Here is a 10,392-nt window from a genome sequence, read left to right as displayed (position 1 = left end):
ACCCGTCCCGCACCCTCCCCACCCCCCCCCCACAAAAACATCCCACTCTAACAAGGCAGCGCGCCACAACGCCACCCCCCCCCCCCCCCCCCCCCGTTGACAAAAATCACAGAAGAGATGAGGGCCGTGCCAAGGCAAGTAATGTAGTTAAAACACAGAACTGTTTATAATTTTATTTTAAGAAGAAACAGACAATGTAGAATAGAAGGTATGAAGAAAAAATTAATTGAAATTAAGAAATAAACATTGAAAATTTGTAAACAAACAAGTAGTACGTACGTATGAGGTCATGAAACACTGTGTATTTGCCATCGTTCTGAGGGATCGAGTATTTCCCATTGACAATTTGCAGTTTAGCTCCCTCCTCAAAAGGATGTTGCTTGAAACACAACAAGTAGAGGATGCATCCAATGGCCTGAATAAAAGAGCAGGCACAATAAAAACAAAGATAAGGCAAACAGTTTTTTCTTTTTCTTAAAATTGGGTGAAAGAAAAACAAAAGGAATGAAAATGTCAAAACCCTGACCCAGATGTCTTGTTTCTCGTTGATGGGAAAGTTGGAGTATAAATCAATCATTTCTGGCGTTCTGTATGCTGGAGTGGTGTTTCTTGTGATCTGCAGAGAAACACAAGAAACAAAAATGCACAGTTATCTGATTAAGATGATTTTTAGTTGGATTCACATGGTTAAAAATCTAGTCTAAACTATTATTTTCCTCTGGGCAGTCCCTTATAAATAAATTAATATATCTCAGAAATATTTTCTCTGAGCCACTGTAACACTTGTAAAGAACATTAGTTAATTTCCAGATGTCTACCATTAGTGTAGCTCAAAAGACGGGTTGATTCAGTGTAATTATCCTGAAAACACGTGCTAAGCAGACATGCACGTTATTAGATTTACAAACTCTGGTGTCCTGCACACTGAGGTCATCTGAGGTGAAGTTCCTTTAAAGGAGCATGTGGCTGTGTGGTTATGATATTAAAATAATTAACCTCGCTGATCATCCTGGAGACTCTGCCGGTAAATTCAATCAAAGGTTTCTGGTTTTTATGCAACACCCCAAAGTCATTACTGCCACCGATTTATTGGGAGTTATGAACGGTTTTGTTTTTTCCTTTTAAGATTTTATAATACATTAAGAATCATTTAAAATGCATTAAAAAAAATGCCATTTTGTTACATGAAATCTTCCTGAACTTGTTTTTATTTTGTCTGAACTGTAGATCACTGTATTTTTTTTTGCCCTATAAATTGCAGTTTTTCAAATAATTTGCATGCCCTGCGACTTGTACGCCGAAGCAACTTATTTATGATTTTTTTTCTCATATTTATAAACCAACTTTTGGCTGAGATATGACCGTTTTCATTCATTCTGACTGAAAATATTGAACACTACCACTTTCAGCCGTTGTGTCATATAATAGGTAAAAGTGGCTATTAATGACACAATTGGCTTGCCAAAGCCTGCCACCGTCATCTGCCTGGAGCAACCGTCAAATCAACTTTATTTCGCTGCGCCGCCCCGGCGAAATGCAGCTAATTTGACCATTGAAGTGCATTTAATAAGGAAAAGTTAGACTGAGACACAGCTTTGCTATAATTTCGAGCAAATAATTGTTTTTAAGCGTTAATCTTGTTAAATTCTTGTTAAAGTCCTCCTGTGCACGCCACCGTGGCCGCCATTTGGCAGCCAATCGATTTTTGGCACAACACTGGCCCACGTTTCCGGGTTCGGACCACATTTCCAGGTTTGGACCACATTTCTGGGTTGTCAGCGGTGACGTGCAACAAACGCGACGCATCAGAGGTGACGCATAATAGATGCGACGTATACGGCGAAGCGACGTATTTATGGATTTTTCCACTTTATTAGACATATTTGGACTGATGCGACTTAAAGGGCGGAGCGACGAGCACGGCGTCAAATACGGTAACTGATTTTACACATGAACACTTCTTATAAAACACAAACTCGCTGAAGTTTTTGTCAAATAAAAAACTGGATGTAAAATAAGTAGTTATTTATATTAAACAATTGCCTGTAGGCATTAAAAATATTCAGATTTTACTTAAATGATTTATTAAAAATATAAAAAATAGGCACTTTAAGGACAATATTTAGGAAATTAAACATTCTCAAAGAGCAGTATAATGACACATAAGTGTCATAATAGGAAGTAGATGACATCTGTGTAACGAGGAAGGATCTGATGTAATGAGGTTTAGCCTACAAAGGAGTTTGGCTTTTTTCTCTAAATTATGTCTGCGAAGCGATGTTGCACACATTTTATCACACTGTGGTGACCAGCGTCCTCATTTATGCTGCTGTGTGTTGAAGTTTCAACCTAACAGATGAAAATACCAGGAGACTAAATAAGTTGGTGCAAAACGCTGGCTCGGTATTTGGCAGGAGGCTGGACTCATTCACAGGCGTGGCAGAGAGGGACACACTGAATAATAAACTGAACGCTATAATGAACAACAGTAAACACCCTCTCCACAGAGAAGCACCTGGACCCGTTTAACACATGACCCAAAGCAACGCAGTGATTAAAAATAGTGCATTGCATGTGTTCAACAATGAAAAGCTTCCTTTATCACATAAACTGACAAATAAAAGTGACTCCAGTGTATTCTAATAATCACTGTGATGATTTTAGAAGGCTTTTTAACATGATTGAGCGCATGCGTGTGTACCTCATCCTCCACCATGGACCTCTTCTGTGCAGACCAGCTGTAGTCTGGATAATGTGAGACTGTGGTGGCGCTGCCAAAGTCACACAGCTTGATGGTGCCCTGGTTACTAATCAAGAGGTTCTCAATCTGCAACACATCAAAGACGATCTAAATCAGTACAGCTGCATACAACCGATTCCTCGTCATTCACAATCCTTTAATACATAATTTACTCATCCATCTATGACGGGCAAACCAACCTTGAGGTCTCGGTGGATGATTGGAGGTTTCTGTTTGTGCATGTGCTGCACAGCGCGACATGCCTGATAGATAATTTTCAGCACCGTGTCACATGACATTGGAGCCTTCTGCTCTACCCGCTTTATAAAGTCCACCAGCTGACCTGAAGCAGAAGAAAAACATGGGAAAGAGTGAATGAAAGGCCACAGTAAGGAGACGTTGGGCAAAAAGGATTATGAAGCAACTACTGGTAAATGATAACGGTTTCTTAGAAACTGACTTAATGTGAAACAGTCACAAATAAACATGGTAATTGAAAAGTTGACAGATTTTAAGAATTAAGAAAGATATATGTGAATACTGAGGTTTTTTTAATGAATTATATTGTGTGTAGAGTTCAAATTGTGAATAAGTTTAGAAAAAAATTATTTGAAATTATATACGTTATGTTTAATTTGTAACAATTTAGCATTTGTACATCTGAAGCTGTAAAAAAAACTGCTGATAAAATGCTAAATCATTGTAACAAAAGAAGAGGAAGTGGAACAGGAAATAAAAGGGGCCGCAAAAACAAAGATTTCATCACAAGTGTCCTTCCTGAGAAACTGAGCAGCCACTCCAATGTCTACTATTACCGTACGTTTGATGAATGAGTAAGCCACAGTTCTGTTAATAAAAAAATGTCTGTGTAGATGTGCACGTCAGCATTTTACCTTTACATAGCTCAGTGAGGATCAAGTACTCAGCCTGCCCGGTGTCGGACTCGTCTTTACTGATTGAGGCCGCCGAGCTGAACTGAACCATATTTGGATGACCTGACAGCTTTTTCTACAGCACCAAAGGGTCAAGGAACAGGCAGGGTAAACTGAAGCGTGATGTCAAATCTGGTCTCAGATCTGCCAGCTCATAAATCAGTCAGTTGGCAGATGCTGCTGTTTATAAAAATACAGTACCGTATTTTCTGCCGTACACGTTGCATTGCCCTTTAAGTCGCATCAGTCCAAATACGTCTAATAAAGTAGAATAATCCATAAATACGTTGCTTCGCTGAATACTTATTTATTATGCGTCACCGCTGACGCGTCGCATTTGTTGTCACCGCAGACATTTTGGAAATGTGGGCCGGTGTTGCACCAAAAATCGACCGGCTGCCAAATGGCGGCCGCGGGAGCATGCACGGGAAGACTTTAACAAGAATTTAACAAGATTAACACTTAAAAACAATTTTTTGTTTGCTCGAAATTAAAGCAAAGATGTGTCTCAGTCTAACTTTTCCTTAATAAATGCACTTTGACGGTCAGATCAGATGTATTTCAAAAGCCGATATGCGGTAGTAGGCACATGCATGGGAGGACTCGCTGTGCATTTCTTTGAAATTTAACAAGAAATTTAACAATTTAACAAAATAACAAGAAAATCGACATTATAGCAAAGATGCGTCTCAGTTGAACTTTTACTTAATAAATGCACTTCAATGGTCAAATTAGCTGCATTTCACCGGGGCGACGCAGCGAAATGAAAATGATTTTGCTCCAGGTGAGCTAGATGAAGGTGGCACCTACGGCAAGCCGATTGTGCCATTAATAGCCACTTTTACCTATTACATGATGCAACGTCATGCCACACTACTCGAGTGCCATCTAACGGCTGAAAATGGTAGTGTTCAATATTTACAGTCAGAATGAATGACGTCGCTTCAACGTATATGTCACAGGACATGCAAATTACGCAAAAAACCTACGACTTATAGGCCGAAAAATACGGTACTGTTTTGCACATGCTGACACTGTGTAACCATTAATTAAGTAATTATAATTTACTATGACAAGGATTTAATCTTGCCTTTTCACATGACAACATTGGTAAGAAGCACAAAAGTTGTTTAAACATAAATTATACAAGGATACCATAAAGCAGACTTCCTGTATAATTTCTTTGCTCTTCTCCTCCTCGTGGGATAGCAGCCTCTGAAACACAAACAGATTACGAGAATCAGTTGTAATCAGTGTTTAAAACTTTAAACACAATGCCTTGTTTTTTAAGTTTAGATGTACATAAGACATCTTTATAACATGGACCACATTAGGTCTGTAGCAGATCCCACTCTTTGAGAAAAAAACATCAATATTTGTTAAAAAAAAAAAAAAACACACAAAAAAAACAGTCACATGGAAAGAGTGTTCATTTGTTAATATGATCCAAAACTAATTTTCTTGCAATACATGGAGAATAGCAGATACGGTTCCATGTTGTTTATAATATCACATGCATTTAATGAATCCTACTGCAGACTATATGAAAAGCAACATAAAGATGATCGTAAACAATGAAACCTTCTCAATAAAAGCTCTCAGATCTTTGCTGCTTTGCTGACACGTTGTCTAACCAGATCTGCAGATTTCTCTAAGGGAATTGGAATTTTTGCTGCAGGCTTTTGATATTATAATATTCATCTCATGAGTCTCTCTAGCACATCTCAGGGCTGCAATAATAATAATAATAATAATAATATATATATATATATATATAAATAAAATAAAAAAATGCATGTTTTGATTCAGTGTTTAACTTAGAAATAACGCCACACCTGTTAACATACAAAATGACTTGAATTAGTGTATAACACTGAATGGTCCAGCTTAAATTTAAGTTACTAAACATGTAAAAAAATTAATTTGACTAAAATTACCATATTTTCCGGACTATAAGTCCGAGTTTAGGTCATTTAGCTTAGTTTAGTAAAGTTTAGGAGTTTAGGTCGCATCAGTCAAAAAAATGCCTCATGAAGAGGAAAAAATAAGTCGCTTCGGAGTATAAGTCGCATTTATTCAGACGTGTATTTCACAAAGTGCAAGAACAGACGTTTAATCTGAAATAACAATAATAACACAGAGAACATACCTGGGATCCTGAATAGGCTTAATTAACATAACAAGCCAACGAGTCTGACAAGCAAGTTACTGGTAAACTCACCAATCTCCTTCCACATCACTTTTGGGGGCACTTTACTTGTGTCAAGTTTGTCTCTAAGTGAATGTTTGTGTGTGTGTGTGGGTGGTGGTGGTGGTGGTGGTGGGGGGGGGGGGTGTTATCGGTAGAAGAAAAACATAGTTGTCAAAAGCCTAGAGGGCCCTCTTGTGGCTGCAAATGGTAATGTTTACTCTTCGGTTCATGTCAGTATGAATGAACATTCAAAAATTGCGTCATGAATAGGGAAAAAAGTCACTTCTGATTAGAAGTTGCAGGACTGAAAAAACTATGAAAAAAGTGTTATCTATAGTCCGAAAAATACGGTAAGCACTCTTAACTTACCTTAAGAGCATAGTCTTTACCACTGCTCATATCTTGGGCTTCATACACAAAGGCAAATCCACCTACAAAAAAAAATAAATAAATAAAATAAAAAAAGACAAAGAGAGAAAAGAATGATTACAACAAGGATGTCATGTGTATCGTTTATTAATCATTCCATCTGCATGCTCACTTAATTCAAACAAATAATAGTAATCATTTTTTATGTTCAGTGGTTGAGTGGTTTTTATGTTCGGGGGAAAAGAAACAACAAGGACATGTAACAAACAGCTGTTTTCTAAAACCACCGTTATGTTTCTGTTTAAGCTACTCTGATCCAAATAATTTGTGTTTGCCTGATGAAAAAAAGCAATGGCACTCAATCCCACTCAAAAAAGAGATAAACAACTAATATGCATGAATAAATATGTGCTTTAAGGTGGAAAAAAAAGCCATTTCATTTTACAAGACATTGAGTTGTTCTTGTACCTCCCAACAAAAAGCACTAAACTCCTGGTTGACATCTTTTCACAGATGCTCAAGTGTACGGGGCATAACCACAGTCTTATCTGATTACTCAGCAGCCACACAGGTTGTTTGGGCTCAAGGTGCACAAAAAACACAACACTAAGCAATGCTCGTCTGCAGCTCATCCTCAATCCCGTTTGAACACACACTTTCACCGGAGTGGCTAAAATCTGAAATGTTTATGCTGCATTCATAAACCCACCAACAAAAAGCAAGGGCAATCTATTTTCTTGAGACTCATTTGGAAGTTGCAGAGACACAGTTCTAGACTTACGTTAGCTGATGAGTTTAACCAAAAAAATGTGTGAATCAAATACCAGCTTTGCTTTGTGCTGCAAAAAAACGTTAAAGTCTCTTATCTTTAACATTTTATTGACTGTCAAGATGAATAAGACGGTTTCGTTATGCCAGTCCCGATTTACTGACCTTGTTTGGTATTGAAACCAGTACAGTAACCTAATAGTAAAGTACACCCATCTGTAAAAAACAAGTGGGTCAGCACCATTCAGGAGATTTTAGTGTCTGGGGTTTTTCTTTTTTCTCCTTTCGGCTGCTCCCTTCTTCAGGGGTCGCCACAGTGAACTAACTCGCACGAAGACTTGGCGATTGTTTTTACGCCGGACGCCCTTCCTGACACAATCACAGCCCTCTGTGTGGAGCAGAGCTCTGCTGTCTACGGCACCCGGGGGAGCAGAGGGTGGGGGTTAGGAGCCTTGCTCAGGGGCCCAGAGAGGGGCGAACGAGGGTGGAGGCAGGCGTGGGTGCTTCACCAATGCCACCCACATTTTGACGTTGTTGGTCCGGGGTGTCGACAAGCTCGCCGTCTCTAACCTCTTCAACACTTTTTTTAAGTGTACAAGTTTTCACTAAACAAAATCTTCACTCAACTTAAATCACTTGGCATAAAGACCAGCAGCCATTTCTCAAACAAGTGCATCAATTAGGTTGGTTAAGGATTTACACTGGGCAAAGTGTCAGTGGTATCACACATTCGTGCCAGTAGAGAATAGATCTTTGTCTTGTGAAAATAAGTAAACCTGAAACTTCAAGTTATTTTCTTCGTTTCGATTTTTTCAGACATTTTAACAAGAGTCATGGTTTCATCACACCTTAACCTCAACAAACGGTAATTTTTGCAGTTTTAAGGATAATGCTGGTGCAAAATAAAGAAACAACAAATAAATAAACAAGAACTGAAACATTGTGTTACAGCTATTCATTATACACCCCACAAAGACTGGTACTAACAAAGACACCTTTCAAGCAGCAAAAAGGAGTTTGAAAAGCAGCGAGTTTTAGTGTAAAACAATCTCCTCTTTCCATGTTTACAACAGCTTAGATGTTTCAAAAGATCTGTTCATCCCCATTAACCTCTGGTGAGCATGTGAAATTACAGCACTGTCAAAGTACTGCTGCTAGGCTGCTGGTAAACAATCTAACAATATATACAGAGTGTTTAAACTATAATTTACCTGTCAGGTTTTAACTTATGCCAGCATCAATTGATAGCATTTTCTTTTATTGATATTCCTAAAGTACAAAAACGTCATGTAGTGAGTTAAAGTCATTTAAAACCTGTTGAAATGCTTTTATAAACATATTCACTGATGCAACGTTTTCATTTTCTACTATAATTTAACAACATGAGATTGAGTGAAAGTTCTTTAAAAAGTACAAGGAAAAAGTACATTATGGGTGGACATGGGCACCAGTGACCCCAGTGACACGAAAAGGAAGAAGCAGGTAAAGATAATGGATGGATGGATGTTAAATAACTCTATCTTAGAAAAAAATCCAATGCTTTACATTTCTACTGATGCAAATAATCTGTTAAACTAACTGATTTTCAAGTAAGATAAAATCATTGAATGTGGTAAGACATGCCAACTTTCCCAATGTTTGACTAGTTTATGTTGTGTCAGTTCACAAGAAAACTCATCTCTGTGAGGTGTACATAAAAACAAACACTCCAAAATGTCCAATTCGACCCAATTTATACAGTTTGGCAGGAACTCCAACACCATAAAAGCGCCAGTTAATTGTAAGAACTGGCCACAAAGTATAAATCATTGCTGAATAGCAGATGCATGAAACTACACTTGAATAAAAATGCAACTTTTAGACTTTAATCAGGTCATCTGGACGGTTTCTTTTTTTGTTGAGACATTTCGTCCTTGATCCTGACTGAACTTTTTTGGATTTGTACCTGGATTATTGAGCATGAACTTTGATGTTTTGAACCACTGGCTATGGCTGCCTCCGAAATGTCCACAGGGGAGAGGGTGGGCCCCAGAAACCATCTTATCACCAGCAAACTGGTTGGCCCACTGTGGGAGTGTGCTGCTTGTGGGACTGAGTTTGTTGTGGCTCCTTGGGACTGATGAAGTCATTTGGATGAAGGACAAATCGTCTCAACAAAAAATGAAACCGTCCAGATGACCTGACTGAAATTTGTTGGATTTTTTTTAAACCTGGATTATTGAGCATTAACTTTGACGTTTTAGACTTTAAGTTTTAATTATTTTAGTCAAACTGATTTGCCACTACACACCACGCAGATGGAGTTGCACCTGTCTTGTAACAAATGCCTCTGTGCAGACAATTAAAACTTGCTTATGAAAGGACAAATGTGAATATACAGTGTAGTTGAGAAAACAAAACATTTCACAGATAAAAGTCTAACAGATGATGTCAGCTCTGCATTAATGTCTTACTTCATGTCACAACAATGAAAACAAAACGTTTGGATTCGTTTGTTGAACCTGCATTACCGTGGCATGTCTTCTCTCTGTCCCTGTCCTCTCTGTCCCTGTCTTTTCTGTCTTCTTTCCCCCGTGATAAGGTAATTTATGCAGCCTTAAGTAAACTGGTGTCTACGTTCATGCACCTGCAACATACAACTCGTGAAAATGTACCAGGAAATCTAAAAAAACGTCCGGTTGACATGCTCACACTTGGAAAATCTATTTAACTTTATTAGACAGAAACTGAACTATTATATATTTACTTTGTGACTCACACAGCTCTGCTCGTGCTAACGCGACTGATGCTGCTAGCATGTCGTTTAGCCTGCTCAGCTATTTAGAATGCCTGTTTTCAGGAGATGACGTCAGGTATAGTTTTATTTATTTTTTTTAAACACTATCTCACCTTCGGCAATCACCCTTTTGATCCTCAACTTCATGTCTCCGAGCTCAACAAGCTGTCCAACGAAGTCATTCTGGTCCCGGCTGGCCGCTCCAACCGAGCCGGGCCCGGCTAGGAAATCCAGTGCAGACTGGAAGAGTGACATTTTTATCCTTCAGGCCGCCTCAGGGAGAGAGAATGAACGGTCCAAATCCTTGTAAGCTCAGCGGAAGAGGCTGTACAGTGGTCTACTCTGTTATAAAGTTGTAGATTCAGGTGATATTTTTCTTTCATTGAAAGCAAACATCCTCTTCCAGCAGATAGACTGAAGAGGCCATCATCGTCACGGCTCTCACTTCCGGGAAGGGTGTGACGTCAGACGTTGCTCAGTCATGTGACGCAGGATATTTAAAAAAAGGTCAGGACCGATGGCACTAAAGCTCCGTCGTACTTTTAAAACTAAATGTGACCCAAAATATAACAATATTATAAAGTTTGTACTGATGTATGGCCTTGTGATGGACTTG

The 10,392-nt window shown here is 38.6% G+C and overlaps 1 protein-coding gene across 1 annotated transcript in view; it reads right to left on the bottom strand.

Annotated features, from left to right (window-relative positions):
- Nucleotides 1–10,129, bottom strand: part of gak (cyclin G associated kinase) — a gene marked incomplete in the record, with an annotated part of 24,602 nt that extends 14,473 nt beyond the window's left edge. The window contains 8 exon segments of the mRNA XM_037680908.1: nt 280–415; nt 527–616; nt 2,702–2,827; nt 2,941–3,083; nt 3,634–3,748; nt 4,828–4,887; nt 6,233–6,294; nt 9,890–10,129. Of these exon segments, the coding sequence (XP_037536836.1) occupies nt 280–415; nt 527–616; nt 2,702–2,827; nt 2,941–3,083; nt 3,634–3,748; nt 4,828–4,887; nt 6,233–6,294; nt 9,890–10,031 (874 nt within the window).
- Nucleotides 10,130–10,392: the final 263 nt, after the last annotated feature.

Source organism: Nematolebias whitei, chromosome 8, assembly GCF_014905685.2.
Source record: "Nematolebias whitei isolate Nwh7 chromosome 8, NemWhi1, whole genome shotgun sequence".
Taxonomy (NCBI): Eukaryota; Metazoa; Chordata; class Actinopteri; order Cyprinodontiformes; family Rivulidae; genus Nematolebias; species Nematolebias whitei.
The sequence above is the reverse complement of the archived record's forward strand: the minus strand, read 5'-3'. Positions and strand labels throughout refer to the sequence as shown.